This window comes from Ylistrum balloti, unplaced genomic scaffold (genome assembly GCF_031769215.1).
Source record: "Ylistrum balloti isolate Yb309-2 unplaced genomic scaffold, AGI_CSIRO_Ybal_v1 Utg370344, whole genome shotgun sequence".
NCBI lineage: Eukaryota > Metazoa > Mollusca > Bivalvia > Pectinida > Pectinidae > Ylistrum > Ylistrum balloti.
In genome coordinates, this window is record NW_026782247.1 from 2282315 (window position 1) to 2298879 (window position 16565).

General features: G+C 35.1%; 1 protein-coding gene across 3 annotated transcripts in view; it reads right to left on the minus strand.

Moving 5' to 3' along the window:
- Positions 1-7592: 7592 nt before the first annotated feature.
- The window catches only part of LOC132553703 (angiomotin-like), a 35658-nt gene continuing 26685 nt past the window's right edge, over positions 7593-16565 (minus strand). For all 3 annotated transcript variants that reach the window (XM_060217972.1, XM_060217969.1, XM_060217971.1), the window contains exons 4-14: positions 16413-16539; positions 16005-16149; positions 14427-14464; positions 14040-14091; positions 13676-13821; positions 13261-13407; positions 12943-13071; positions 12621-12781; positions 12152-12369; positions 11821-11912; positions 7593-11652 (exon numbers count right to left, since the gene is read on the minus strand). In XM_060217972.1, coding sequence (XP_060073955.1) covers positions 11602-11652; positions 11821-11912; positions 12152-12369; positions 12621-12781; positions 12943-13071; positions 13261-13407; positions 13676-13821; positions 14040-14091; positions 14427-14464; positions 16005-16149; positions 16413-16539 — 1306 coding nt within the window. In that variant the 3' untranslated portion in view covers positions 7593-11601. The remainder of the gene's footprint in view (positions 11653-11820; positions 11913-12151; positions 12370-12620; positions 12782-12942; positions 13072-13260; positions 13408-13675; positions 13822-14039; positions 14092-14426; positions 14465-16004; positions 16150-16412; positions 16540-16565) is intronic.

Consider the following 16565-nt stretch of genomic DNA (forward strand, 5'->3'; position numbering starts at 1 on the left):
CAGGTCTGTTACCAGGAAACCATCTACAACATTTATCTTTTAAAAAGTTCTTTCATATGATAGCTTTAATCGTTGCTAAATTTTCTTCTCTAACACGCATGTCAAGTATAATATGAAAAAGTCAATGATAGACCTACTGTATCAAATAAAATATCCGACAATGCCATCTCGGAGAAACATGGGATGTTCAGAGATAACATCATAAAGAGTGGGTATCAAGGGAAGATTCGTTTTATTAGTTTCTTTATTCCTTATATAAGGAACACAATTTACATTATCAATATTGTATAAAGGTTAATGTAGATATTTTCACAAATCATAAAATTTATATATATGTATATCGAATCTATATGGCTGTAAAGATTTTTTTATTTATTTTCGAGATTTTTACCAAAAGTTCAAAGTGCAAAGGATGTATGTGTCTTGGTAACCAATAGCAACCATGACACGAAAGGATGTTTTGTGTAATATTATTTTCAAGGTGTCAAAGTTTTTATTTTCGTCCTGGAAAATAGAACCCCTCCGATAATAACCTTTACAGAAGTAGTACAAAATGTTCCTGATTATTTCTATTTCGATGTGATATTATGTAATTACATCATGTAATTATGATGCTATAGGTATATGCATATTATTACATAGAAGAGGGCAGTTGAAAGGCACTATTCACTACAGCGGGTGGTAGATACTGCTCACGTGCAGTCCCCGAGATTTGCAGTAACCTTGCATGTCATGTTCCCATTCATTCGAATAGTGGCACTGTTCAGAATACACACACGTGATGACGGTCTTTTATTATTAGCTAAATAATTATTAGGAAATTCATTGAAATGTAGGCCTGGATCTCCCCAACTAGATTTTCACATTTTTTTCCCGATTAAAATTGATTTTCACCAGTCAGTTTCTAGCTTTCAAAATTCAGGACCGTAGCACCATTTATAACGACACAGCGAACTCTTAATTTGTATTGAAAGGTTTTATTGAAACTTACAAATCCTAATTTTATTTTATTTGTACTGAAACCATATTCTTTTTCCGATAGATGTTGTGTTGCTTTAGACATGTAGAGAAACCCGATCTGTTACACGACATTATTTATAAAACATTAAAGCGTGAATATATTGGAGTAAGGAGTTTGCGAATGAAGCCACGCTTTATTTCACACAGTAAAAGTATAAAAAATATACAATGATTTTTGACATGCCATTGTAATTTTTAGTGAATAATAATAATTGGTTTAAAAATGTAGTAATTGTATCGACTGGCTAGTCCTGTTATACTAGGACTGCTGCAGCAGAAGGATGCACTATACTTTGTTGTCTCAAAATTATCACGCCACAATCGAAATATCTCACCGAATAGGAATTATGCTGCATCACAGAGCTCTTTCATCTGTCTGAAATAAGTGGTGCTAATGGACGAAAGCGAAAACCTGAGACGATTGAAGGGAATCAAAATCGACCCACAGAAATCTGGAAACCAGATAAAATGTTGCACTCTCCTCATAAAACAATACATTGCAGAATTTCAAATATCGCATTACTTCAGAAATAAGTAGTTTTTACAGAAGTGAAATAAAACTATAGATTTGGACAAATCTTTCTGAATCGAACTAAGTCTACCGACAAAACAACAAAATGCTGGCATTACATAAACTTAGGATTGACAAGAAACAATGAGAGCTATGTCACAGGTTCCAGGAAAAAACGTCTTCGGCTTAATGTAATGACAACAGCCGGCATCAGTCACACCAAGTGTTTGGTGGAAGACGTGACTACCAACGAAATATTGTCAACTAAAAATTCGGAATGCACTCACATTTGATCTTTACTTGTGGAGAAACTCCTCTTAACTGGACAATTTTGGTGTCTTTTGTATTGGAAAGAGGTATTGTAGTACGCAATGTTGAAAAATCACATGGTCGAAAAGAGATTTTTTCAGGAGCGGATGTTCAAGGTTCGCTTTGAACGAAAGTCGTGATATGTAATCACCATAACTGGAGTGGGGATGCAGAGGGTGTGCTTTGCAGAAATGGAAAATTGACAGTAGGGAAATCTGAAGAAATGCTGTCCCATGTAGATGGAGATAAGCGGTAGATGTAGAAGAGTATGCTTTGTCCATGATTTTCAATTCAGGTGGATAAACGATGGAAATAAATATTTTTTAATCATTATTTGTTATTTAAAGACAAGATATCATCAAAATGCTTAGAAGTGAAATGTTTCTTTTTCAGAAGACAACCTTTTGATTCTGTATGTGCATGCGTGTATGATATCATCAACTACCCTCAGGGTGCGAGTATTTTTTTTCTGAAATAGCTCCTCGAGTTTTATCTTCATTTGAATGTTAGCCTTTAAATTTCTAAATCTCTTATATTTTTAAACAATGAGGGATTTACGGGGGGAACTGAGGTCTGATACGTTTATTCCGACAGTCACTGACATTTATTATGAAATCACGTTTAAACTTAATCCGGATTTCACGCGTAATTGAAAGGTAAATAAATTTCCTTCTGGGCAGATTTTTATTTTATCGTAATCAGCTCTCTACAGTTAAGTGCTGTTTGTGGTTTCTTTTGGTCACTGAACGTCACGCTAGACTTCGTCAATCTATTTTATGTATGTGATTATATACATTGTACTTCATGATTATAACAAAAAAAATATCGTGTGATTTTTACTGTAGTAATGAAAATGTACCGAATTTATTCGTCCATTGTCTAAAAAGTAATGATGACCAAAAAAAGTTTTTTTACAACGAAAACATCCTCGATATTCCAGACTTATGCTCACTATCACCCTCTGCCCCCGGGAACATTTGATGGCAAAATTAATTGTTTCATGTGCAACGCCTTGAAGATAAGACAAGATGGCTGGGTTGGTCCATTGATGTAAGCAAACGAATCTCGAGGTCGCAAAACGGTATATTGAAATGGCTTTGAAGTTGAGTGTCCCCTGGAGTATCGAGGATGGTTCCAGGGGTGTTATGAGTGAAGGTGATCGTAAGACCTGGATTATCGAGGATGGTTCCAGGTGTGTTGTGAGCGAAGGTGATCGTAACCCCTAAAGTATCGAGGATGGTTCCAGGGGTGTTATGAGTGAAGGTGATCGTAAGCCCTTGAGTATGGAGGATGGTTCCAGGGGTGTTATGAGTGAAGGTGATCGTAAGCCCTGGAGTATCGAGGATGGTTCCAGGGGTGTTGTGAGTGAAGGTGATCGTAAGCCCTGGAGTATCGAGGATGGTTTCAGGGGTGTTGTGAGTGAAGGTGATCGTAAGCCTTGGAGTATCGAGGATGGCTCCAGAGGTGTAGAGAGTGAAGGTGATCGTAAGCCCTTGAGTATCGAGGATGGCTCTAGGGGTGTAGAGACTGAAAGTGATCGTAAGCCCTGGAGTATCGAGGATGGTTCTAGGGGTGTAGAGAGTGAAAGTGATCGTAAGCCCTGGAGTATCGAGGATGGTTTCAGGGGTGTAGAGAGTGAAGGTGATCGTAAGCCCTGGAGTATCGAGGATGGTTTCAGGGGTGTTGTGAGTGAAGGTGATCGTAAGCCCTTGAGTATCGAGGGTGGTTTCAGGGGTGTAGAGAGTGAAGGTGATCGTAACCCCTGGAGTATCGAGGACGGTTCTAGGGGTGTTGTGAGTGAAGGTGATCGTAAGCCCTGGAGTATCGAGGATGGTTCTAGGGGTGTTGTGAGCGAAGGTGATCGTATTCCCTGGAGTATCGAGGATGGTTTCAGGGTTGTTGTGAGTGAATGTGTTCGTAACCCTTGGAGTATCGAGGATGGTTTCAGGGTTGTTGTGAGTGAATGTGTTCGTAAGCCCTGGAGTATCGAGGATGGTTTCAGGGGTGTTGTGAGCGAAGGTGATCGTAACCCCTAAAGTATCGAGGATGGATTCAGGGGTGTTGTGAGTGAAGGTGATCGTAAGCCCTGGAGTATCGAGGATGGTTCTAGGGGTGTTGTGAGTGAAGGTGATCGTATTCCCTGGAGTATCGAGGATGGTTTCAGGGTTGTTGTGAGTGAATGTGTTCGTAACCCTTGGAGTATCGAGGATGGTTTCAGGGGTGTTATGAGTGAAGGTGATCGTAAGCCCTTGAGTATCGAGGATGGTTCCAGGTGTGTTGTGAGCGAAGGTGATCGTAAGCCCTGGATTATCGAGGATGGTTTCAGGTGTGTTGTGAGCGAAGGTGATCGTAAGCCCTGGAGTATCGAGAATGGTTCCAGGGGTGTTGTGAGTGAAGGTGATCGTAAGTCCTGGAGTATCGAGAATGGTTTTAGGGGTGTTGTGAGTGAAGGTGATCGTAAGCCCTGGAGTATCCAGGATGGTTCCAGGGGTGTTATGAGTGAAGGTGATCGTAAGCCCTAAAGTATCGAGGGTGGTTCCAGGGGTGTTGTGAGTGAAGGTGATCGTAAGCCCTGGAGTATCGAGGGTGGTTTCAGGGGTGTAGAGAGTGAAGGTAATCGTAATCCCTGGAGTATCGAGGATGCGAATGATATTACACTGACAAAACGATACTCCAATGGTTAAATAATAGTTTTAACCGCCATCTGCAAATTGGTTTTTAAATGGACGAGACAAGTGTGGGGAATGAAACCATTTACTGCAGTTTCATCGAGGAGCTAAACGGCACATTTAATATACACTGAACAAGTGCTTTTTAATCATAGTAATGGATGAGACTATTTTCGACAAAAACGGCTAATACTCGTGTGTATCTTGGCATCCTAGATACTCCAGGGGTTACAATCACTTTCGCTCTCTACAACCCTGGAACCATCCTCGATACTCCAGGGTTACGATCACCTTCGCTCACAACACCCCTGGAACCATCCTCGATACTCCAGGGGTTACGATCACTTTCACTCTCTACACCCCTGGAACCATCCTCGATACTCCAGGGGTTACGATCACTTTCACTCTCTACACCCCTGGAACCATCCTCGATACTCCAGGGGTTATGATCACTTTCGCTCTCTACAACCCCGAAGCCTGTCATGGTAAAATTGAAAACTCCGTGTCCAGCACCTTGTTGGCATGCTGAAAAGACAAGTTAGATTCTCCGATGTACATCAAGTCGTATAAAGGTATATTGTTATGACTTTGATGTTGGGTGTCGCTCTCTTTCTAATCTTCAAAAGTGTCGTATCAGCCACTTTTTTCTTTGAACCAATCAAATTACTTCGTGTGTGCCTTCAATTTTGCCATGACATGTACCAGGAGTGTAATGAGCGAAAACGATTATAACCCCTTTAGTATCGAGGGTAGTACATTTGTTGTCGTTTTTTTCATTTTTAAATACTTTGTGCGAATTTTAACAGATACATAGAGGTGAAGATTTGACAGATATTTGTTTCTATGTAGTACGACAAGGAAGAAAACCTAAACAATAAATAACAGTCAGATGTATAATTGGAGTTATCTTCTCCTTATTGGTTGTTAGGAGATATCGGTCAGGAACCAAGTGAAAATTTAAATATTGTCACATCACCTTGTTCTTATTCTCTAAGAATCATTCTGTCACTTCGCATCAATAGTGTGAATTTATTCATATTGATGTACTTACATACATTGTTAAGTATGATTACTGGGTTTTCATTAGGTACACAGGATTATCGAATGGTTCGATCTTATACCCGGGACAGTGTTGTTTTTCAAGCATCGGAAACTAATGATGGTCATGCTGTTATCATGGAGATCCCACATCAAAGTGACTTTTGCTGTTCACAGGACAAGAAAACTAGCAAATATTATTAACATTAATACGCATGATTATAGATTTCCTACTATTTATCGAAATCTAAGGTAACCTGTATATATAGATGAATGAATGAATAAAACTGATGCCGTTAAAATTAACAGTCTTCAATAAACACTTTGAGACTTGTGTCCTACAAGCATTGACACGATATAACCGGTTATGTTATGTCTGACAGCTAATGATTTTAATCTCGAGTCTGGTGGAACACTGACTTACAACTTTCAATGGTGAAATTTAAAAACTTTCTTCTTAATCACGGATTTGACATGGAAATATCCTTACAATGTCCCTGTGGGACCTGAAGGTCTTACCAATGTCTCACCGACTTCCCCGCTAAATTAATATCTATCTATGGAATTAATGACGATTAAGGAAACATTTTAAGCTTCTAAGCTTAAAGTTTGCAAGATACAATGAATCTTCATAGTAAGTAATCATCCAATTTTATTTGAGTTTATAAAACATTTCAGCATTAAGACGGTATTAAAGGGTGAAGGATTTAATTTTTCTTAAGCAATGACAAACTTTTAGAAAAGACGTGAATACCACGGTTACATCTCTTATAGTAATAATGCTTAATGTAATAAAAAAATCATTACATCAAGCATATCAGGTGTAACGTTCAGTGAAATAAAAACGATGTTTTAATACTCTAAGGGTAGCAGTAGCAACGCTTAATGTAATAATCACTTCATTAAGCGTTGTTATCACATTAAGCGTTGTAATGACATTAAGCGTTGCTTTCACATTAAGCGTTGTTATTACATGAAACGTTGCAACATAGGACCTTTCAATACAAAGTTAGAATACGATAGAGTAAAGAGGGAAAAAATAATTAAACTGCATCTCACGGTATTTTTATCAGTGATGCGAAGAGAGTAAAGAGTTGATCAAACTTGCATACAATGCAGCACCTAGAAACCCTAAATGGCGGATTATAATTAGATTGCAACGACGAGTTTTATTCTATTTCGACTGTTTTTCAAAATATAATCTTCATCTATTTAACAAACTTTTTGGGGCTTCATCAAAGCAGTCAACCAGCCAAATATCGTGAGTCTAGACATTTTGGTTAACCAGAAGTCGTTTAAAGGTTTTCACATATCTAACCCATGACATTATGTCAAAGTAAATTCTTTACGTAATTTTGTCGGCTTTCTTCCCAGGGACCTACCAGCCAAATATCATAATTATAGACTTTTTGGTTAATTGTCGTTTGTGACCTTGACTATGAGTGAAGGTTATATCCTTTTGCTTTGATGGGTCTCATCCTTTAGTGTACCTGCCAAATATTTACTCTAGACCTTTTAAGATATCATCAAGTCGTTTGAAGGTTTCAGCCTATTTGACTCCAGTGACTTTGAATATGGGTCTATGTCATTTCTTTTAACAAACATTGTTTTGCTTCATCAAAGGAAACTTCCAGCCAAATATCTCTCCTCACATCAGTCCTCATATAACCCTGGCTGTTGCGAGGACGTTAATCCATGTAAACAAAATAATCGGATGTTTTCTGCTCATGTGTTCCAAACATAAACAACATTAAAGAACCGGTTCTTTGATCATTTGTGTCTTTTGTACAATCCTTGGTGGAAATTTCATACTAGTTCAAAAATTGGGTCAGAACCAACAAGCAAGCTGTGTGAATGAGGCAACCCTTCAGAAGATTTCATTCACACAGCTTGAAGTCAATGTCTCCAGATGATATCGGTTCTACACTGTGTACAATGAGACAGGTTTCCAGTTTCAATAAACTTAAGGTGGAAAAGTTGGCTACAAAATAAGGATGAAGTTGTTCACAAAAAGAGATGTAAAAAGAAAACTGCAGAGACAAAGATATCTTGTAATATTCATATTTTATTGGTTTCATTCAAATTATCAACAAAATATTTACAGGAGGATCACAGACCAGCTGATAAGGTATTTTGTACAAAAACTTGGCACATTAGAAAATTTACCTGTACACAGGTGTGTCATTCCTAGCTAGCCTGACATGTTATGACGAGTGAACGCCAAGCTAACAGGGATTCACACACATTCGGACAGGTGTATATACAAAATAGGGAAATTGTTTTCACAATGGTATAATGTAGGACAACTCCATCATAGCTTATATATATATATAATAAATAAACATAAATATTTAAATATTTCTATCATACATCTGCATTTCTCTTCATCTTGTCTATTTTTCTTGCTTTAATCTTTCTATCTTCTTTCCCCACTTCTCTCGCTAACATCATACTATTGCTTTCATACTTGTATTTTCTTTTCATTCAGATACATCGCCAAGAAAAAGACTCCATTAAAACAAAACTTTTCAAAACTGAACTATTTATCATCTCAGATAAAATGTTCTCTAAATAAAATAAAGTCCATCAAAAACGCTTGATGAAACACGTTTCTTTTAAAAACCAAAAAGCATTCTTCATCAATAACACAGCAATCGTAACTATTTAACAATCATTAAATTATGTTAATACCAATGAATTTAATGTTATTTTAAGCTCTGAAAATTCAAGACAGACTTAAACAGATTTAAATTGAATATAATCATTTAAGAAAATAAGCCTTTAAGATATTTGGCAGTCTTCACTGCATTTTTAAGGATTTAATTTCTGTCACGCACTGTTCTCAAATTCTTGAACATTTGCCAATCTTTTGAAAATCTGTGGTAGATCTTAACCCTAATAAACAAAGCAATAATTTAAGCTTGTATGGCAATACCGATAGAATCACACCTTGTAGAACACGTTATGTATGACTGAACTTGAATAGCAGTACATATCTACAATCAAATGACTCACTGCCACAGATTTTTAATCAGAACTTTTTTCTTTTTTCTTACAATTACTTAAAATATTTCATAAAATGAAATTCCTAAGACTTGAACATCTAGTTTGTGTCTTCTGATCTTTATTTAGCATTGTACCTGGATACCACTTATGTTGTAAATCTGTATCATGCACGCACTATTAAAACACTTATGAAAAGTTTTATTTAACAATTAACACCAGATCATTGAAAATGTTAACAAAGGAGTCTCATTCCTGAAATTTTGAATGCAAATTTTGATGATAGGTAGCTTCAATATAAATATAAGCTACTTTATCAGTCCTGTGTTTCACTGAACAGCAACACAACTTGGAAAACTTGTCTTGATCATCAGGTCATCATTCTTCTAAAACATTAACCCTTGTTTAAACATACCACAAATGGAAAGTGTTTTAATGTGTACACATCAAAATGTTTTGTTAATAACAGAAAATGGAGAGAGTTAGCTTTGTTATATGTAAATAAAGAATTTAAGATACATATAGTTTGTGTCAGTACCTCACATACACTGTACATAATTCATACCAACAAGATAGCACCACATATCAATTTCCTGTTCTAGGTGTAATATTATTGCACATGAAACCCTAATTAACAGGTGTGAACAGGTGTAAACACCAGGTACCACTCACAACTTATTCAAAACGTGTATAACACAGCTTATGTAAGCATGTTTAAATGTTTTTTTAAATTGGTTAGCCTGTAAGAGGCTATGGGGTTCAGTCTCATTTCTTCTGAAATACTATATCTGGCTTCTTTCAGATAAAAACATCAAGAGTATCTTCTGATGTAGGGATAGGTTTGACATTTACAACTGTCTTTCTATAGCCAAATTACACAAAAAGTAAGTTGGAAAACATTTTTGGCGAACCATTGGTAACATCTTGTTGGAAAATTAAAAAAAAAATTATAACATTCCAATTTAAAAATGAACATGAATGAAGAAACACATTTTAAAAACACTCAATTTGAGCTACCATTTATAGTATGAACACATTTTCAAATGATTTGCCAGCAGTGAGAAGGTTAATTCTTATGTATGATATTGAGGCTGAAGATGACAAATGTCTACAACAAAAGGCAATACAGTCTGGATGATGAAAACACTCAAACTTTTCTAAAATTAATTTTCACAATGACAACAACTATAATGTGGTTATGCAAAAATGTGCCGAGAAATCTATTGCTTAATATCAAAAGTTAAACCTCAAAGTTTAAAGGTCATAGTTCATTCCTTATGGTGAAATATACACCATACTCAACATATATTGACAACAGACATATTAACAATACAAAATTTTGCATGGCTTCAAAAATTAATTCCTCATTCAAAAACAAGCGTTGGTTTTAAAACGGTAAATGAAAACAGCTCATAGTAATAAACAGTATGCCAGTAAACACCCATTCTTCAATATAAACTTCCCCCATTCATTAATACTTTTTTTTCACAAAAACAGCAAAGAAAGATTTTGTTTTGAAGTGCCTCAAATCAGCCATCATTATTGAAAGCAGGCAGGATATTTTTGCATTTCAAAAATGATTTCTAAAGCTCTGAAGTATATAGCTTGTATTCACTTATAAAGAAAACATCATTCATGTTGAAGATATATGGAAGACAATAATTAAAATCCTACGAATCAATGAATCCAAAAAATCAAAGTACCTTGAAGGTCACTCCTAGTCATATTTTCATGGACATTATAGTAGGAAACAAGCTCAACTTGTTTCATATTTCAGCATATTGGTCTCAATGAACGGTTAAGGAAACATAAACATGATTGTATAAAAAGAGAAAAAAAACCACCATTCAATATTGGAATGCTTAAAATGTTTGCATCATCAATTTATGGAAACAGCAGTGAAAAGCACAAGTGTCTGAGAGATATCAACCTTAGGTTTGTCTACATAGTGTGACCAAGCACAGATATGTATCCTGAGGGACGTATCCCAAGTCCACGAAAGCTTGACAAACAAAACTAAGGTCTAAATCTGGTTCCCAGAAACTGTGTTTTACACTACAAGTCTCCGAACTTTCACGAAACGTCTCAATGGCTGTTTTACTTTATCAGGATGTTATCCTGCGAAAATTCCAATTTTCCATCCTCCGAAATTTCTTACACATTATCGTATTTTTTACGAAATTTTACTTTATCATTTGCAGTACTTTCTTTAAAAAAAAATTATAGTAAATGGTTTGGTTTTGGTAACTAACAAGAAGTTCTCTTCATGATCAGGAAAAAGAAATTCATCTTCTTTTCAAGGTTTGCAAAGATGAACATTTCTTTATTTCATCAGCTGTTGAATATTAAATTATCAGTCATTGGCACTTAAAATTGGTACAAAAAAATCAAATATTCAGGCACATGAATGATCTATGTCAAGAATTCAAAAGCTCTTCTTTTTATCAATACAATGCATCTCACTAGCACTAAATCATGTAGTATTTTATTGTTTGATTTATAATCTGTGCACGGATCTTCATAAAAAACATTGTTTAATGTTGCCTGTAGGTTTTACTGTCAAATTCAAGCATTTCATCATTATGACTACTAAAGCTCCTTTGCAAGTTTCCGTTATTAGGGATTTTAACGAAACGTTGCTAGTCATGTTCCAATGGTACACTGGTCACCTGTTGACATTAAAAGGCCAGCTGATTAAGCTGCTAGGCTAGTTTCTATGGTAACTAGACACTCGAAAGTCTGGATAGCTGTAGTTTCTACTTCTCTAAGGACTAGAAGAAATGACCTCTGAGTTTGCCTTGTTATCAATCAACACATGGCAAAACAGGGCAACTATCGTCCAACAACTCCCATCTCTCCTCATATGTTATCACTGAAGGAAACACTTAACAACCAGTTTACAACGCCCACCTCTCTGAGACAGGTAAACCCTGGAGTTGAAATAGGGATGTGGAATCCCTAACATTCCCACAAGTTTACAAGCTCCAGTTGGGTGCTGGGTCCCACCAGCCTGCAGTGGCATGAAGGGTACAATAAGGGATTTGGATCCCCTCAGACTTGCCAAACTTTATCTCCTTCATCTTCTGATGAATCTTCCTTATCCTAAAAAAACACAAAAATTCAATTTCAATCAAAGTGAAATATGTTCGCGGAGTAAAACTATTTTATTAGTATCTTATCCTAAATGTTTCTTTTGAAGTACCAATAAACACAAGGACTGTATGAAATATCTACAAGTATATCTCTGAGAAACAGTTAATGAAAGCTTACCTCAGACTTCTTATCGGCAGGGATATAGGAATCACTCAAATTCTCGCAGTCTAAAGAGAATTTTCTCCCCGTCTCTAAGGCACTTGTACTGCCTGAAAGTGAATACATAAAGTTATCAATATACGAGAAACATTAATCGGAATTTGTCTGATAGACTAGGATTTAATTAATTGTGACTTACAATATTAACAGAAACTATTTTTGTAATCTTAAAAATCATGTTTTGATTAGTGGACGTTATCTGTTTTATCAAAAGAGTAATATAATTTCATCGTTCCAATAAGATATATGACTAATATGATATTACTGCACCTAAAAAAGTTTCTCATACCTGTTTTGAAATGACGAGTCGTCGGAAGATAACTGTTAGTGTCTGATTGGCTGCCCTGCCGTGTAAGTGTTCCCGAGGCTATAAGGGAAGGACGAGGTGAGTGTAGTGGTGTACAATAATTTAGTGTATGTACACTACTGCTGCGTGTCATGGGTGCACGCTGAAACACCCGAATCATGGCATCCTTCTCTGCCAGTTGGGTCTGTAAGGACTTCACTCTGATGACCAAAAACAAAGACATTTAAATACAGATCATAATAAATACTAAAATGACTTTTTTCTCAAAAAGGAACTTTAATGTAACAAAAGTTATGGTTTTATTACAAATATACTTGTATCCTTTACTTAATAAGAAAATTTTGTAAAATTCAAAATTTTTCTAACAGTATGGTTTTATGGTTTTATAGTAAACATTTTTACAGCATGAAGATTGAATGGAAGGATCAATGCTGTTGATGTATTGACTTACTTTGACTCCAGTTCAGTGATTTGTGACCTAAACACTTCTTCAACAGGGCCAACCTTAGGTGTATGTTGAATTGGTTCAGAGTCAAACGACCACCCTTCCTGCAGTTCAGGGTTCTGTAGGGTTAGCTGACGCATGTTCTCCTCCAGGTATTTCTGCTCCCACTGAAATTTCAATGTTAAAGGTAAGTACAAGACAAAACAAAATTAACCTATAATTGCAACATCCGTAAAAATAATGATATACCGGTTACTATCATCACATTCCTTTTAATACAATGTTTTACAATCACAAAGCCAAGTTACAAAGAATTATTTCTCATTACCTTAACAACTTCTGTCTCAAGCTGCAAAATCTTTGCTTCTTTCTCATTCAGAAGTCGCTGTAGGGAGTAGATATTGTTCATCTCTGAGGCTGTCTCTTTTCCAGGTTCTGTTTTAGGCAGTACACTCGTCTATCAGAAACAAAAATACAATCCAGATGAAACAATCTTCATTTACTTATCAATACAGTTCAAAAGAAAACAACAAATCTAATATCCAATTTTTTAAATAAAAGTAGTGCTTTGAAGATGAAATGCATTTTTAAAGGAAATAATTGAAAAATAACTTAAAAGAAAAAATGAGTTATTTCCCCTTCTTACCTGCTCTTGTGACTTGATAAGTTTCTTCTCCAGATTTGTCCTAAGTTTAGTTTCCATCTGTTCCCGCTTCTCACATGTTGCTTGTAGTAATGAAAATGCACGCTGTAACTGGTCAAGTCGCTCCATCTGGACTTGTTTCACGCAACACTGAAAAATCATTTGAAGTTTTAATCAGCATCTCTAAAGAACAACATGTCTACAAATTAAGTCTTTGCAATGAAACAGAAATATGTACAAATAGTCTTTGATAGATGTAATCAGACTAAAACAAGAAGATGTTTTTCTAATATACTTATCATGATCACATTTCAAATACACTGAAAAAACTTTACAAGTTTATCACTTAAAACAAACATTTAAAAGAAACTAAACATTTAGATGAAGTAGATGAAATATGACTTGGTCCATATCTTACCTCCTTCTCCAGCCTGACAACGTTGGATTGAGCATTGGTCAATGCACCATCCAAGATGTCCAACTGGTCCTTCTGACCTTGCACTGTTGTCCGAAGTGTTGCCACCTCAAGCTCAAAACGGTCACGCTGATTCTGTAGTTCTTTATCTAAAAAGTAAAATTATAAAATCATAACTGAAGTCAAAGCAGGTTTAACTTGAGAAGTAGGTTGAAATACAAAGAAGAATTATCCAAATCAGTTTCTTTTTGATGCAAAAGCTTGAAAGTATGATTATATCCATTCAGAAATTAGAAATGTTTCATGTAACCATTGATTGAGGTCTAAACATGATGGGATTTATATCTAATATTAAGTGAAAACTTACTTTTTGCTAACAAGGCTGATGTTCCTTCCTCTCTCTCTACTCCTTGACTAGGCTAAATAAACAGAGTAAAAATCTTGTTATATAAATATACTCAATGATGAAGTAACCTCAAAATGATTCAATTAAAGCAATTTTTCTCTCATGTTACCAGAAAATTACTGATTCTAAACGGTTGAATTACTTTTAACAAACATCAATGAATAATAATTAAATACCTATATCACTGCCTATTATCTGCATAGTAATAAATATATCAATGAAATTCAAATCCATGTTCTTTATAAACTTGAAATCTTTAGCAAATTATAGAATTTTTCTTGTGGCAATTTGACACAAGAGACACCTAATTAAATTAATTATAACTCTGAAACCTCAAATAAAACTTACCTCATTATTAGAACCATGACTAGATTTTTCTAACTTTTCTGCAAATTGGAAACAACAAAAATAGGTTAAAAATCATTTCCTTAGCAAAATCAAACATTTGTATTAATTAAGATAAAAGTAAATATCCCGTGAATGAAGTCTTAATTTAAACACTTAGCTATAGTTGGGAACCTACACAAATAAATCTATTACAGGTGAATTACCAATCGGAAGTATTTAATTATCCTGTGCACAATCACAATGACAGGCTTTTGACAGTGTTTACTAGGACATCAAACCCAACCAATGACTCACAGGTGAAGAACGTCTTAAATGGTTGAAAAGAATTTTAGGTAAACACAGTATATATGTAAAGTACAAACACAGTTTTTATTCATGTTCGTTAAAAAGTTTTTTGAAGTCTGTTTTATTTATGTGTTACTGAGTACAATCAGTTCCCAAAATAAAAATGATCTACGAAGAAGAATTAGAAATAAATTTCATCAAATTTGAACATGCAATGAAGTAGAATATTTTGGACCTCATCTCCCTACAAATAATCTAGTTCAAAAATAAATCCTTTCATAATATAATGTAAAATATAAGTTCAAAGAGTCAGTTTATGAAGCCCCATTAGGATTACAGTTTAATGGGGTATAAAAAACATCTGCCGCTAACCCCACAGCCAAATACATTTCTTTACAAAACTAGGTACAAAAGAAAAGCAATTCCTTCCTTTTGAAGGTCTTTTTTAGGTAGAACCGGGACTCTGTACCACATTCCATGTAGCGGTGTTTTTCAAAGGCTAAAATCCTTATCACGAGTTTCCCGTGTTATTACACAAAAGAGCCTAACGATTATAGAGCGGAGAATGGAGTAACCCTAGACAACAAAAGGTGGTTTAGCCTATCCTTGCCACGTGTTCAGTCAAGTGTGATAGACATAATACACAAGACATTCCTCCCCAATTCAATGTTCTGTTACTCTACCTAATTCATAATTTCCTTTGCAAATAAAATTCCGCCTTTTAAACTCCATTTCCTTTTCCTCTGTTTTGGGGAATTTTTGTTCCATTTTCGTCTGATTTCATTGGGACGTGTTTCCTATAGATCATTGTTATATTCACTATTACAGAGAAGCTGATTATAAATCATTTAATAACAGTTATCTATTTACAGACCTGAACTACAAGGAGGAAACTATATACATAATAAAAAGCTTGAAGGAGATCAATATTTGATGAAAAGCATGCAAATTAACAACACCTGTGATCTAGTGTTACGCTCATCCCCTCACTTGTATTGTCATCTATACTGTACATGATAAAATATATTCCAAATAAATACCTTGTAACCCTAGAAACAAACTTGGAATAAGCCTATTCAAAGAGTGGGTCATATGATTTTAGAATGTCAGGGAGAAATAGATTTTAAGGTATAGAATTTAAGCCTGTCAATCACATACCTGAAAGCTGTCACCAAATATCTATGCAAATTAGGCAGGTGTGTGGATATATCATTCACACATTATTTCAAGTTATTTTTTCAGCTTTAGAAAAAATCTTAATGTTTTAATCCATCATCCAAATGAACTGCTCACCTTTCATTGTCTTGTTCTGCGAGAGTAATTTCCTTATTTGCTCTTCAAGTCGTTTTTTCATCATTTTTTCTAGTTTCTCTCTCTTCTGTGATGACTGGACTAATGACTCGTATGCCTCATGAACTTTTTGGATTTCCATCTCAAACTGTTAGCAGAGAGCCCATTATAACATCAGAAAATAGATCATTAAAGCATGGTACCCATATTTTGTGTTTTAAGGAATCATACCTGTTTACACTGGGTTTTTTAAAACTACTAAATCTTTAAAAAGTAAAAAAAAAAAGCATCATTTTAACAAGTAATGAAATAAAAAAGTCTAATTTTGAATGTAAAATTATGGCTATTAAAGATAGATTGCTTTTTGTTAAAATTCAATTTACCTACACAACTTATGCAAAAATGACTCACCTTTTGAAGTTTAGAGACTTTTTTACAATAAATATTAATATCTTCTCGTAATCTTTTGTTTTCTTCTGTCAGTATTTCAACCATGTCTGTTGTTCGAAGAGGGTTTAACTCATGTGCTGCAGGTGAACTAAAAGACAAAAACAGCATATTAAA